The sequence below is a fragment of the Xiphias gladius genome, chromosome 19 (assembly GCF_016859285.1).
Source record: "Xiphias gladius isolate SHS-SW01 ecotype Sanya breed wild chromosome 19, ASM1685928v1, whole genome shotgun sequence".
Taxonomy (NCBI): domain Eukaryota; kingdom Metazoa; phylum Chordata; class Actinopteri; order Istiophoriformes; family Xiphiidae; genus Xiphias; species Xiphias gladius.
The window spans coordinates 5,147,065-5,163,091 of NC_053418.1; the positions used below are offsets into that span (position 1 = coordinate 5,147,065).

General features: G+C 45.6%; 1 protein-coding gene across 4 annotated transcripts in view; it reads right to left on the reverse strand.

The window, feature by feature from the left end:
• Nucleotides 1-16,027, reverse strand: part of znrf3 (zinc and ring finger 3) — a 68,295-nt gene that overhangs the window by 19,530 nt on the left and 32,738 nt on the right. For 3 of the 4 annotated variants that reach the window (XM_040155727.1, XM_040155726.1, XM_040155730.1), the window contains exon 2: nucleotides 11,850-11,972. The exons of the other annotated variant lie outside the window; for it this stretch is intronic. In XM_040155727.1, coding sequence (XP_040011661.1) covers nucleotides 11,850-11,972 — 123 coding nt within the window. The remainder of the gene's footprint in view (nucleotides 1-11,849; nucleotides 11,973-16,027) is intronic. 4 annotated transcript variants of the gene reach the window in all.

Sequence of the window (16,027 nt, forward strand, 5' to 3'; positions counted from 1 at the left end):
CAGTAGCAGCCGGAAAAATGGAGCTGTTCTGATACTTTTTGACCGGTAGTTTAGCATCAGGGAAAAGGCACCGCACGCTGAACTGGTGCTCTCAAAGGAGATTTTTACTGAGTACAGCTAAGGTGTTTGGACGTCGGCGCTTCATCGGGTAGTACCCGGCATGCCATCAAGAGCCCTGCTGCCAATTCAAATCGACACGAACACATCAAGTCACTTAGGATGTTTACAACACAAAAGACTTTAAGACGTCAGTTAATATAGGATGCTGGAGGCACAATAACTTAAATTTAGTGATATGATAAATAATAGGAACATCAGTTTGGTGTGCAGGTGCCTTCTTCCTGTTCCTGTCTTCCTGCCAGTGAACCTGGTACAATATTGGGCTGTGCATACACTACTACCACTTTTTTTTAAATTTTTTTATTAATTTTTTTTTAACACAGCAAAACATTTTTTGGCATCAGTACTGAAAATAAAAAACTATTCAAACAATACCGACACAATTTTGGATGTTGTTTGAGTGGAAAGATTGAGATGTGGAAGGAAAACAGTAAAAGGATTTAGAAACGCATTCGGCTACCTGCGATTTCTAAATTTTGTTTAACCAACAGTCTGTGTTTAAAATACCTTATTATCTTACACTTATCTCTAATTATGCTAAAAAAAAAAAACAAAAACAAATGTTTTGGCAGAAAGCCTTCATCAGGGTAACATAACAAAGAGATAATTGTTCTGAAAATTTAAGTGCTTATCATCACATGGCCACGAAGAAGGACTTCTAAGGAAACACTCCGACACACTTCATGAACTAAGACTGTTTTAAAACTTTTAGCAAACTCTTGAGTTGAATTTGTTGATCTTCTTTCCCTTTTTCCGGTGCATGTATTGTGGTGGGAAAGCAAAGCAGCACGACGTTAGTTTTTCTTGTGTGTGTTACGAAGACCTGGCAACTAATAAATGACAGATGAGGCTCATGCGCTGGACTCCAAATTCTTGTGAAATACTGAGCATTTTGACTCTGTTCTCTCGTAACATACGTGTTTGTCTTACTTGTTTTGCACCACGGGCAGCATTTCCCGTCTCTCTCCGCGGTTTGATGTCCTGTGACGTCAGGCGCACACACTTAACACAAACATGAACACAGATGCAGACGCATTGAGTCAGACCGCCTCTAATCAAGGAGCCTTTTAGTCTTCTCTCCTCCTCCTGCCTAGCGCTCTGCCCTGCCGAGACCAAACGCTGGGGCCAGAGGAATGGACAACTGCTAATTAAATTTCCTCCACTTTTCCTCTCTGTCCCTCCCATGTTGTTTTCTTACCGGTTTCGGGCTCCGGCCCTTTGTAATTCACAGGAAAATAAACAAGCTTTCCGGCGAGGGGCAAGAATACTACTTTTTAAGTGCTTCTTCTCCATCTAGTTTCTGAACAGGATTTGTTTGGATGAAAGTGATGGAAAGTCTTGGTTAGGGAAAAGATTTATAATTAACACACCTGTGTTTTTATCCATGGCAAACTTTGAAGGAGCAAAATACTAATAGTAATTACTTAATTAACAATTTGATTATTTGTAATGTTTAGACCTACTGTCAGTCAAAAAGACCTCGATGTTTTCTCTGTGAATATTCAACTTTTAAATCAAAGCGCTCAGTCAAGAAATACCAATGCATGCTTGTCTTATTGCTTTTGATATATGAGGTAGGAAATAACCTGGGATTAAAAAAACAAACTCTGAAATGTTGTTATTAGTTTTTTTTGCTTCGAGGCTCTCCAAGGAACACCTCGATGTGGAAGAAACTTTTGCCGATATTGAAAACTTTGAATTTCCATATTTTTCTCGAGATGAGAGCTGTCTGACAAAGGGAGGGCAGGCAATAAAGCTGGGAGCAAGTTAAGACAAGCGAAACACCAGATTTGTGCTTGCCTGCTGCAAGTCTCATCTCATGGCACATAATAGATCAAATGAGTGTTTTTTTTTTTTTTTCTTTCTTCGACTTCTGAGCAGTCTAGGATATGAAAACAGGACGTACGACGGATCACCGCACACACAATCACCGGAGTTGTGCTCGTGAAATGGAAGAGAGTAGACCTGACGCTTTCAAAATATGCTTCGGGTAGCGGTTCCGCGTGTACAGCGTGAATGAAGTGCGAGCCGCTCAGACAGCCGTATGGATTAAAACCGGAGTGTAGGTGAGAAACGCAGCGCAAGTGCCTCCCGTGTAGAAAAGCCGTCAACAGTCTCTTTTCGGCCCAAAAACACCTGCGCCAGCCCTTGACAGTCGACACCACTGACAGACTGAATCAATCCCCGGCTGCAGACGCGCTGATTAACATTCAGTAGCTCACAGCCAACACCACCCAGCGTCTGGCTCAGGGCATGTGCGGTGAGACGTGCAGTGAACGCGGCAGAATGAACTTTCTGCAACAGTAAAGTAAGAGTTTAACCCTAATTAAGGTTTCTGAATTGAGTGCTACAAAACAAAACAAAACAGCAGTATTTGTGGTTCCCTTAACCCCAGGTCTTATAGTGTGAGCAGGCGCTATAATCCAAATATAGTGATCTGAGTGGAGCTGAGGTGTCTCACTGAACGGCCACCTCTCTCCTTCCCTTAATTCGTCTGCGGTCACACAGTTTTTCCTCTAATCTCTGTCTGCCTTGAAGCTCCTATAGCAGACCGTGTCCCTGCTTGCATGAAAGAGAAGTTGCTGTTCTCTCTTTCTTGTACTATTCTATCCTGCTAGCGGTGGAGGGGTGTTGCTGCTGCCTTCCGTCTTCTTTCCCTGGGCAAACACGGCAGAGCAGGTCAGGACTCGGCCCCGTAACCCCCATAATGCCTCCCTTCTCACCGTACATCTTGTCTCCCGCTGCGCGGCCTTCCTAGCAGCGGGCCGGCAGAGGAGACGGACTTAACCTTTTGGTTGTTTTCTTTGACATGTTTGTCTGCTGAAATGAAGTAAAGTGCTGGAAAAGATGATGACTGGGTCCAGCATTTCTTGAGGAGGAGGAGGGACTTTTTTTTCAGACTCCCTGTCACTTTTTTGATGATATCCAATAAGGTCAAAGTTGAAAGACAGACAGCGAATGCTTTGCCTTTTGATCAGAGAATGAAAGTGGATTCGTGATGGATAGAAGGATCAAAAATTTATGCAGCAGAACAACCTTTGTTATTCCGCTTTTCTTCTTCCTTGTCAAAACCTGGCGCCTAACATTACCCACAATGCAGCTCGGCCACTGACAGAGGTGAGGAGTGGGCTACAGAGGTCTGGGAAGCTCGCTTCTTTCCAACCCCAAGATTTTTTTTTTTCCATTTTCAAACCCCAATCGATGTTGCCTCAAGGGACCTTACTTGAGGTCATTGATGAGACTTCACACACCTTCCCTCACACACACACACCAAGCTTCGTGGCCCCAACTTTTTCTACATATGCAGTAGGTAAAGGACGATGCTTCCAAACCTCAACACACGAGTCTGAGGAGGTCACGAGATGGTTGACAGGACAGGAAAGCAGAAAAAAAAAAAAAAACCCAATATACTGTATTTTTTCTTCACAAAATCAGTTTTCTCTCCCAGACTTTCTTCTAATCTTTGCTCTTTTCTCGTGACCTTTGCAGGCCTCTAAAAAGTGTTCAAATTGAACAGTCGGTGAAGGAATAATCACATATTTTATTTAGGTTGAATTTGACACGTCACAAAAAAAAAAAAAAGCAAAGCAAAGCTGGCCTATAAAAGGCAGGAAAACCACAGCTTTACGAAACGGTGAGCTGCCGGCTGAGTCCATCTCTTCAAGCACAACACGCACCTTTTCCTTTTGTTGTGTCCCAATAAAGATAACATCAAGCAGGAAATGTCTGTGGCTGTAAATAGGATCCAAACAAAGCATGGCAGCAAGATGGTGCAATATCCAGGTATGTTTAGTCATTTCAGCCTCAAGTCCAATATAGCAACTCACTGTTGTCTTATCTCAGCAAGTCATCCATGTCAGCAAGTCATCTATCTGACCATACAGGGGTAATAAAGTAATATCCTTAAGTACAGTTTTGAAGACCTTTAATACATCTGAGAGGGAAATATTGCACTTTACACTCCCCTGCATTTATCTGACCGTATCCAAAGAATTAAAAAAACTTCTTTTAAGTACCATTTAAGCATGACGACTGCCATCCAGGTGTCTCATCTAAATTTTATTGTTAATTTGGTCTCCATAAACAATGCCAAAGTCTCCCCCGGTTTCTGCCAGGTGCATTCCCATTCTTCACCCCCGTCTTATCTCCGTGTTTCTCTTTCTCTTCTTCCATTACCTCACTGTCTCAGAGCATGGGCAGCTCCAGTATCGCCTTCATACACACAACCGCCCACACACACACACACACACACACACACACACACACACACACACACACACACTTCTCCATCTACTTGTGCTGGGGCTCCCTGGCAGAGCATAAAAGAGAGTTTAAACCGAAAGAGCAGGATGCCATTTTCACCCCCACTAACCCTCCAGCAGAGGAATCGTCTGTAACAGGGAGAGGCATCAGATTAGTTGTGCGGGGACCAGGGGGCTTCAGTTTCCAGCTTCCGTGCCAGGCCATGGGCCTGAGCCTTAAAGACAACATGGTGCTGACATACACAGCGGGGCGCAGGACACAAGGATTTCTCACGCACACAAGCACATTCCCCTACAAAGCAACTGGCTTAGACGGAGATGAAGAGAGAAAAGACAGGGCTTTGGTTGACGGGAGTGGATGTCTGGTCCTATCTTTTCTAAGATTTACTCTTTCCACAGCTCATCTTTTGATCCAGCGCCGCCGCCGTCTTAACTGGATGCTGTTTGACAGACAGGAGAGCTTTAGCTGAGGTTGGTGTCTGACTTTCAAATAACAACTGTGATTAAGAACAAAAATTAATGTACGGGTGGGGAAAAATAAAAAGAAGCAACTCCTCAGTGGTGCTAACTGCACTTTCTTCTCATTCCTCTCATTTCTCCTCCTTTCTTCCTCTCCCTCTGCTCTCTCCCCTCGTCTTCTCTCTCTCCCTCCATCTCTCTCTCTCATCTTAAGTCCCCGGGGCTCCTTTCTTCTCTCTTTAAATAGGGGCCTGAGCTGTGAAGTCTAATAATGGTCATTTGGCCTCCCATTGAAAGCTGGGTAATTCGGCCCAGGGACGGCTCACTTTGAGCCACATGACACAAGGAGCTTCCCAGTGACCATGGAAACGAGCGCAGTAGGATCCCAGGCGCCTCCCAGCGCCGTGAAACTTGGTGAAGCGGTGATTTAGGAGACGGACTATTTTCTTGGAGGGGGGTGGCAGGAGAAGTAGAAAGGTGGGTGAGGGTTCCAACACAGTCTCAGTGAAGGGGGTGAGAGAGGGAGAGACACATACAGAAACAGAGAGGCCCCTGCCTGGTCACAGTGGAAACCTCTCCCGACACCCCGCCAGGAAGAGCGGCCAAGATAATATCAGCAAGTTGAGGCGTATACAAACATGAAAGGAGAGCCCAAAAGGCAGGCCCCCGAGTGCCCCGCACTTCACAAGCTTTTCTCTCCCTTTTTTTCTTCTCTCCTTGCTGCTCCTCCTCCTCTCTTTTTCAATTTCTCTTTCCATCCCTCCCTCCATGCTGAGGTGTTTGAAAGTGTTTTATGCAGTGTGTTTGGGGCAAGGCGCAGGTGGAGAGGACCCTAAAGCTTGAGCGTTTTACCCCGGCACACTGTGGGGGCGAAGCTAGACAGCTCTTCGGCTAAGTTTGTTTTTAGTCCTGTAGCTTTTTTTCCTTTTTTGACTGCTTGATTTAATCCAAGGGCTAATATGGCACCAAAAAAAGTTGTGAATGCGACGGATGTTTGTTTGTGCGTTAAAAATGTTCAGGATATATTTCATTTTGAAAGCCCCTTGAAATGTAGTATTTTCTAGAACCACATCTTTTAATGGCAGAAAAGCACATCCCTAGAGGAGGGAACTCGAAAAATACCTCGCTGTATCTGAGAAAAGCAGAGACCTTTATGAAGTTACAACGAGATTAGCCTCCATCATGCTTCTGCTACAGCGGCCAGTGTTAGCTTTCTTGATTTTAACAACCATAAACTGACTTTCAATTTGCCACACTCAACTGAAAAGGATGTAAGCCCTATCATTTTTAGTACAACTTGTACGACTTGTCTTATCAATATCCTGCATCTTTATGGCTCCGCTATGAAAAGATTTCTTTTAGAAACTTTGAGGGAAGAAAAAAAAAAAAAAGGAAGCTTCATCTGTATCGAACAAAAGCCACTGTTGTAAATCATTCACTATTGTGGCTTCACTGCAATTTAACAAAACAGTCTGGAGACTGCCGAGTGTAAAACTACAGCAATTTTCTTTCTCTCTGTTATCAAGGCTCTCGGCTTCAATAAGGTCTCTGCAGAAAGAGAAGGGAAAAGCAGGAAAAAAAAAGGAAAAGTGTGAGAGGAGAGTGATGAGAGCGACGCAGTGAGTCATTCAGCTGTCTGCATAGAAACACAAGCTCATCTGCCAGCCTTCTACTTCTTCTTAAATCACACCGATAAACAGTGGATGGGCTAATCAATGCACAAATGCGCGCACCAACAAACAGACCCACTAAGTATCCGTGAAGGCCGGCGTGCTCTATTAGAAGTGGTCTGAAAATGCAGCAACTTCAATCCAGCGTTGGAGCTTCTTTACAACAAGCCCTGCCGCATGACACCTTACTGGCATTGCCGTGGCCCCGGGACGAACTCTAGCACACACCTGAGTGTGCAGGACAGCTAACCTGGCCGCAGGCGAGGAGCCAGTCGCCCGCAATATCACACTCGTCTGTCTGTTGCCATTTCTTTCTCTTTAAAGCTGATCTTTCGCTTCTTCAGACGCACACACACGCGTGCACAGGCACACACACTGTCCTCGTAGCCCTCGTGTACTTCATATATCCCTATCATTCCTCTCTCTCTCCCTCTCTCTCCCTCCCTCTCACACACACACACACACACACACACACACACACACACACACAAACACTACACCCTCTCTGCAGCTCTGGCTGGGATGCCAGACACAGTTAGAGTCCAAAAGCCACTTAGCACTAAGACGCAGCAGCTGTTTGCTCTGGCCTGCTGTCCTATAGTGCCAACTTGAGGGCCACGGTAGAGAAAGACACAGAGACACACTACTGTGCCCGCTCACATTGTTCCATGGCAACTGTGGTTTTAGGACTGTGTTTGTATGTGTGTCAAAGACAGAGCTTCCCACACAGGATACACTTTTTATGGTTGTGTGCCTCTGGCAAAAACTTTAAAGTAGCTAGCTTTAATTCTGGGAGGATATGTCAATAAAGATCTTGAAAATTTTCTTGTTGCTTTAGTTATTTTTAAGTGCTTTGTAGCAGCCGGTCTCGGGCCAGTTACACTCCACTGCGATGAAATGTTGTCTTTGGCTGGTGTTTAAGGTGGAACTGATCGTGGTTCAGAGACGAGCTGGTCAAGGGCAGCGCCAGGCCACACACAACAAGCGCATACCAGGGAGTTTTACATGCTATGCCAGCCAAGAGACTTGCTTTACACAAGCTGCAGGGCTGAGTGGGAGGATGGGTGGCATTTTTTCTGCTTATGTGCATACAAAAAAAAAAAAAAAAAGTTGTACCAAGCAAGAAACAAATCCCAGCCACCCACTTACCGAACCAGACACATTCGCCTTCATCATCTCCTCGAAAAGCCAAGCCCCCAACCCATTTCTCCCTCTAACTGCCACTCCTCTTGCTATCCGCCGCCACTCCGCTCCTCTGCCGCTCCTCCCCTGGTTGCCCGGGTTAGAGGCTGATGTCATAAGACCCCGGGTAGGATGAAAAGGGGTAAAGTTGGCGTGCCAAGGCCCCGTGCTGCCATTAGGACTGACACTCTGGTACTTGAAAGAAGAGATATCTCGCTGGCCTCAGCGACAAAGACCCCGACCAGCCTGAAAGCCAGTGCCATGATTTCATGTTCCAGAGAAGCTGCCAAAGATCGCAGTGTATGTATGTGGAAGACAGTGTGGAGGAGAAGGGAGGGAGGCCAGTTCTGAGAAAGTCAAGCGGCAGGGAGGAAATGACAACCGGCAACGTTACTGACTGCAATAAATAGTTCGACTCGAGAACGGATAAATGTGCGCAGAGGTGTGAGCATGATTTACAGCATTTACAAACACCTCGGAGAAAGCAGAGACTTGATAAACCGTAACTTAAGAGAGGCGACTACTTGCAACTGTGTTCCGCTAGCACCAGGGTGCCTCGCAGAGTCATCCTTATATGACACCATAACTCAGACAACCAAACCACTTCAAAGCATGTCTCAAGCACAGTTGGCTACAGTAGGAACCAATTTGCTCTTGGTTTTCCTGCTGTTGGGGGAGGGGCCACTGCTGTGGCACACAAAGGTCAGAGGTTTAACAGCCCTGCAGCTCTCACAGGAACCAGAGAGGAAGTGCAGGAAAAAACTGTGTACATATATATGACATGCCAGCACTTTGGTGAGGTTTGCACGTGGACTTCAGAGGCCGGCACGGCCGACCTCCTTTCCTCCTCTTCCTCTACTGCCAATATTTGCTGATGTCAGAGCATCTCTCTGCGTCAGTGAGAGCAGCCTGATATCCTTGAGTCACTCAGCTGAATAATTTAGCACAAATTAAAATAACACGTAGCACAAAAACAGTATACAGGGACAACGTCCTGTGTAGAATTTCTTCAAATATCAAACCAAAAAGCTCCAAGTCAAGTAAGGAAATATTTCAAAACGACAAATATCAATACCAAAAAAGAAACTACACAGCACCAAGAGTCTGTATTAGCAGCTGGGAGCTCAGCATAGCTCTAGCATGATCAATATGGTCAGCAGCTGTGAAATTATGGTAAGAGTTGCAGAAACCTGGATAAAGAATCTGCACCATCCTCCCACTGCTGAGAGTCTAGCTCCTGGGAGGTGACAGCTCATCTTTTTTCGGGTAGAGATGCTTTCTCAATCATTTTTGCTTTAAAAAAAACTGCACGACCATATGCGCCGGCCAATTCGGACTGGACACTTAAAATAAAGGCAAGCCTCTTCCTAGTATTCAGCCAACTCTAAATAGAGGAAGGAATGCCCATTGCTACGTGTTGACCAGCTCATAAGTACAGCTGGGGTCCTTGTGTTCCCAGACACTTTATATTTAGATGTGGATTAGAGTAAACAGCATTTTTTTTCTCTTACAACTCTGTTCTTTGCATTCACTGGGATTCTGTAATTGAATGGAATCTAAATTGACCAGACAAGACCCTAACACTGTTGGTGGCAAAGTGGCAGCAAAGTGGAGTAGGCTCTTGGGTTCAGTCAGGGGCCAGTCGGGTAAGGCGGGGGGGGGGGGGGGCTGCCGAGCATGAGGCCAGACCAGGCGGGGTGAGTGTGTAAGAGTGGGCATAGTATCCGGACTAGGGCTGGGCATGGTGACCTGGCTGCCTGAGCAGAGTAAGCAGACTGGCAGGGGGTAAACACTGCACTGTCTGGCCTGGCAGAAGCGGCAGTGCCAACACAAAGCACCCAGCTGCGTTCGGGCCACGGGCGAGGGTCTGTCAAGATGCAACAATGGGCTTTCCCTTCTCTAATTATAGTTCTGGCTGAATAAACACAGGGGAAACAGAGTGGTCTAGGGTTTAGGGAGGCTGGCTGGAGGCCAAAAGGTCACAGGCCAAGGTTCCTGCCATCCTCACTACAGTGTCCCTTAGCAAAGCATCAAACCCAGAGTGTATAAAAAATGGCCAGCTCATCAGCGCTCTGCTTGGACTGGTTCCACTGACGGAAGGTGTGGGTCTCTGGTAATCGGGGTGTCCTCGTGGCTCAGTTGGCTAAGGCACATGCCATGGAGCCACAACATTCTGGATCTGAATGTGGCCCGATCACATATCACCCGTCCATTCCATCTCTCCCATCTTTCCTGCGTCGGTAATCTCATAACAATAACAACAACTGAGCTGAACTGGTACTCTGCTGTCCTGACTTGACATCCTATCAAAGGCATGTGCTGACATTAACTGCCCGACGGGTTCATGGGTCATACTGGTATTCTTGCTTGAAGAGTACTCCACCGATTTAGCATTGCACTCCTGTAACTTTGTCAAACTCATGATGGACAGTTTAAAAAAAAAAAAAAAAAGGATCAAAATGAAGATAGTCTAGGTTTTTTATTCCAGACATTCTTTGTTGTCAAAACCTGGCGCCCACATTACCCACAATGCAATCGCCACCAACCCACCAACAGTTCAGTCTGAGATTCGGTTGAGCAACGCTAGGAGCGGACTTGTAGTCCTTTAGCCCTTTAGGGCCATCACGTGTGGGAATTACATCCGGCTCCCTCTAGAGCCACAACAGGCTTTACACAACTTTTTTCACATTCGCAGCCATACTCTGCTAGAGTGGTAATCCAACTTTGATGTGTAAAATCAGTGGAGTCCCCCTTTAAACATTCAGCGTCTACCATTAAAAATCATGTACTACATGTTCGCTTACAGACTGAAATCATGTCGGCCTTACTGTCCTACCGGTATACTGTTCCCCTGACAACAGTGGTAAGCGGTAAACAACAAGTTAAACCTTTTATAGTTTCCTTGGGTTCCCTCTGGATCTGTTAGCTCCTCCTCAAACAGGGACGCGTCACCTCAGTGAAGACCATTTACTAATGAGGGAAGCCACCCATTGTTTTCAGGTCTCGGCGTAAGTATGCGTCAGCCAGGCAGCAGCAACCATCCCCGAAGAAAGTGCACCATTAGCATGTCTATACAGTACGAGGGCTCCTTAAATTATGAATGGCTGCTCTCTTTCTGTCGCCAGGCGTGCACAGGATAAATGAGACTATAGCCAGCCCCCCCCCCAATCCTCCGGGGAATGTTGGTACATTCCATTAAGAGGAACACTTAATTAAAGCATGATAAAATACCACTCAGAGACTCCAGAGGGGTCTGGGCACTGGAGGAAGGAGGGAGGATGGAGACATGGGAGTGGTGAGAGACAATGGGAAATGAGGAACAAAATAAAACAAAATCATCCTTCCGTGAATTGTCTCTGTCACTACAAGAGATCAAAGACAAATTCTTAATGGGGATTTAATTAAGTAAAACGGAAAGAATTTTCCCTAACTTGTGTGTAGTAAAGGGGACTGTCTATATAGACAACACCGCGCTGTCTGCACATTTCTCTATCACAATATCACGCCCAAACATTCAATCGACCTAATAACGTTGTTTGACCTGTACCCTTAAGATTTTAAAAGATTGTGTTTACGGGCAAACAATAATCTAATTATTATTCTTGTGGTGTATTCATGTCCCAAGAAATGAAAAAACAAACAAACAAAAAAAAAACCCTGGGTGTTGTGGGTCTTGAAAACCATTACTTTCTCTAGCCTGAATTTGCCCAGAAAATAGGCATACGCAATGAATGAAGCAGTAATCTACACCAGAGTTTAAATACCACAAACATGGTCTCAACTTTAACAATTCATGACTTTAAGATGTCGAAATTACTCACGTCCTAACTGGTTTTGCATTTCAGTGCATGACTCAACTCACCTACAGTGGCACCCCAACGCATGCCATGCTGCACGCACATGGAGTAGTTTTTTATGTGACTGCAAAGTAATAAGTGTAGTCTAGAGCGTGGTGCTTTTTCGGTCGCTCGCCTCTTGCGAAAGGTGTAAGCTGCTGTTTAATCTGTACAGAGCCCCAGTGTGTTTGTTTTCCGATGATTAACCAATGTGCATCAGCGGTGAATAAAATGACCTGTGCGAGTCATGTGGGAAAATGTAGTTATTGATCAACTGGCACTACACAGTAACTTGAAAGAGTAAACAGCCAGTTCTTTACCTTTCCCAGCACGGTGAGACAACTGGGGTCCAGCTCTGGTTGCTCCAGCTTCACCACTCCAACCCAGCCATACTCATATAGGTCCTCCTCATCATTATTATTACATAGTCCCAAAGGATGCATCTGGAAAGAAGACAAGTGATATGTATTAATATCAAAAGGTGACCATGGGAAAGCTTGTCATGTACCCCTTTCAGTGTAAAACTCCAACCCAAAGCATGGGCAGTCTTTCAAGAAAATATGAAAAGCTACCCCACGCGATGCACCAAGTGTGTGGGTCCTGGCATCGCCGGCTTACGGAGTTGCTCCAGGCATTGTGTAAACCACTGGCTTAAAAAACTGAACTAATCTCTCCTGGATACCACCACCACCACCACCCGCCCACCTCTGAGGGAGTATGACAATTTATAATCCATTTGTCACCTCTTTTCCGTAATCAAACATAGGAGCGTAAATGCATTAGACGTCTCTGAAGTATTTGCTGAGTGCGGCAAAAAATCCCGCCGGATCTAAACATACAGTACAGCATCCCACCTGACTTCTCAAAGAAAAGCAGCAGATTAGCAGAACTGGAACTTGTGTACTTTCATGGATCCGCCAGCAAGGCAGATTTTCACTGAATTTCTACCCAAACAAAGGTGCACTAAGTCTACTTCCGTTCCTACTGCTGAGAATGATTAATGTTGCTGTCATTTCTATTGTGTTTGAGCATACATACACGATGACTGGATTCATTTTATCTTCAGTTCTTAAATTTAAAAAGCGGATGCTGACGTTTCACCAGTGCACACACACACACGTCTGATTAGAGTCTATCAGACTATCTCGAGTTGTCCTCTCATTACACTTAAGACCACTAAATTCGCCCAGTTCTCTGTGCCAAAAAAAATCGCTGCAGACCCAGCGGCTAGACAATGTCTTTAAAGAAGATTAAAGCTAAAGGACTGCAGACATCACAAACAGTGACTCACTCAATGGGGCCCAAAAAAGAAAGTCTCTGCATTTACTTCTTAAGGCAGTCTCCTTACTTGCAAACTAACAAAAACATTTATCTTGAAGCATTTATCTCAAAATCACTTCCGTTACTTAGCTTCAGTTGTCTTCACTGTGGCAGGGTGGCGAAGAAGTCTAGAAAATAGCTAACTGTAAGACAGGTTGTCACAGAGAATTTAAAAAAAACCCATATTTTTGCATTCCGCATTTTGACATCAAGAAACTGTTATCTAATAATTAGTGTTGCATATGTGCTAGAATGCGCTCCAAAGCGGGGTCTGTATCATGAGGGAAGTTAACAGATAACCCTCACAATCACAGCACGCAATCACTTGAGCTGAATGGTGCAATAAAAGACGTGCACCATACAAACACAAACTGAGAAACAAAATGAAAGCAAAAGGTAAAGGACAACTGCAGCTGTCAGCAGTTCACTCAGATTAAATAACGATCTGCTCAAACAAGGCTGGGTTAACCAGAAGTAACCAAGTGGACTTCCAAAATCCTGGATCCAGTCCCCACCCTGGCAACAGTGCAAAGACGAGCTCCAGTATTAGCATAAGAACTGGGCCACACTGACCTGCGGGCCACTTATCCTATTAACCCAATGACCACAACACCCCAATCGGCCAGAACTGTGGCGCCGAGCCCTTGGCCACTCTGGCCCCTGGGCCACTGCTGATGACCCAAGATACCCTTCTCCCTCCGGTGACCCCTGACCTTTGAACCCCACTTCATCACGTTGGGAGCAGGTTAGTCGTGCAGCAAGCCAATTGAACAGATATTCAGAAGGCGCCTAGTCACTTCAGTGCCACAAGGCCGAGGGGTCAAGCCCCTGACCTGAAGGGTTTTTTTGGGGAGGACTTTGCTGGGACTGAAGGGGTCAAATGCAAATCAGGCGGACTATGGAAGAATCATAGGGAAGGAATGTGGACAACGTGTGCCATTCTGCAACTTTTCTTTCTGCCTTAGGGATGAAATCTGACGACGAGACCGGCAATAGTGTTAATAGTGGAGAGGCAGGCATGAGCATTGGATGCTGAAGTGGAGAAATCAGACGCCTTTAAGGGATCTAAGATGGAAGAACATTTAAGCGCAATGACGCACACACATACGCACACTCGCAGACATACACTTTTGAAATATATTTTCTCTTAGATTCTGAATTGCACCTTTACAGAAAAGGAGGCTCATCCTTGAATCCTCCTCCTCCTCCTCAGGCCTCCCACACACAGACAAAAGTGAGTATGATGAAACGATTTTCCGATTTTCAATCACTAGGTCCTTCAAAAGAAAATGGATCGCTCTCACAACAGCCTGAGGAAAACCCATGAGGAGGTCAAAAATGAAGCAAGACTATTCTGACTCAAAACACCTGTTCCAAAAAAAACACAGGTTGCAGTCACCTTGTCTCCCTGCATTTCACAGATTCACTGCGCATTTTCTCATAGCTGCTTTTTCTCTCGTAAACATAGGTGAGCAGAGAGTCACGGTGCTCTGGATGACTGTTTGGAAGATAGATATTAGCCTAGGGCTGACAGGAACAGGGAGGGCAACACAGGTATACATTACATACACATTTGGTATGATAATTTCAGAGCGCATGCTCCCTCTCAGCCTTTGGAGGTCGCCAAAATTGAAGGGAGAGACAAAGATGAAAGAGCGTAGCCTAGTCGGGTTTCTATTCAACCTGCATATCCCGACCTGCCCCTCCCACATATCATCATTCTATAAACCATAACAACTCTCCAGTGCATACCAGCAAATCCCAGTCAACTAAGGTAACATTTTGTGTTTCGTGTCAGATACCCTGCGAGCATGCTGTCGGGGAGATAGCAAAGAAAGAGTGTAGGAGTATCTAAAGAGAGGCTGACTCTGTCCCCGTGTCTCAGTCGATCTAAAGGAGGACCAGGAAGTGGAGTGCCGCTTGCTGTGTTGATTGTGACCTCTCTCTCCGGCTTGTCTAACAGCTTGGATGGCAGCGGGGAGCCCCTCCTGCGCCCCGGGTTCTGAACACTGGGCCATTGTGCAGGGGCTCTTGCACTCCAAATGGGGCAGTGTTGTTGTTGTGGACCATGTTGTTATTTTAGAGGCTGGCAATTGCACCATTATCTCCACCACAGGGAATTTTCTTTTTTGTCAGATGTTGACGTAGGCGTTGATGGATGTGGGGATGGGGAGCGAAAAGGAAAAGGAGCTTGGTATGGGAGAGAGACGGTGATCTAGTGAAGTGGGTCACAGCCACTCGCTGCACACACAAAATAGTAATGAGCACATATGCAAACGTGCCTTCACACACACACACACACACACACACACACACACACACACACACACACACACACACACACACACACACAAAGTCACACACACACACACACACACACACACACACACACACACACACACACACACACACACAAAACTACAGAGAATGTCCCCTCTTGCGTTCCAACTGTAGGTTTCCCTGCCATGCCCCAAATGACACAAGCTCAGCCCACTGGAAACACTCGGTTGCTCCCCTTTGCTCCCCTTTGCTCCACTTAGCTCTGCTCCTCCATACCCAGGGATTTGGGTGAAGGGCATCTGGTGCCCCCGAAGTGCCACAAGGGGGCGGCTTTTGTTCTGCCCTGCCCGTCTTGCCCCTGGGGGAGGCAGCCTTTCACATGAATATCCCATTACACAGGCCACACTCTCAATGAAATCCTGGCAGGGATTCGAACTCCACCTGTCACTCAAGCTGGACACACCCCCTGGCAACCACCAACCCTCTCTGCAAAACCACATGTAGAGGAAGTATTTGCTCACATTGGATGCTTTTTAATTTGATACCATCTTCCTAGCACTATGACATCCATTACAATATGAAGACAGATTCCTACTTTGGTTTTTTATTTTTGTTATTAGCCTTAAAATAGTGACGTCTTCTGTTTCATCGTAATTCTGAAGTTGAGTTCATGATATTTTTCTCTCCGCTATTGCTATGACTATCAGGTTAGCATGACACTTTATTTCATATTTTTGTCAAAAATGTTTATACGCCTTCCTATGTACAAAATGCGGACGGTAAAGCAAACCCAAACTTTGTAAAAACTTGACAGACAAAACACACCGAAATTAAGTTTCTGTCACTTCCATTCCTTGACAGTTGTCTCCCTCACAAACAAGTGACCTGATAACAGTTG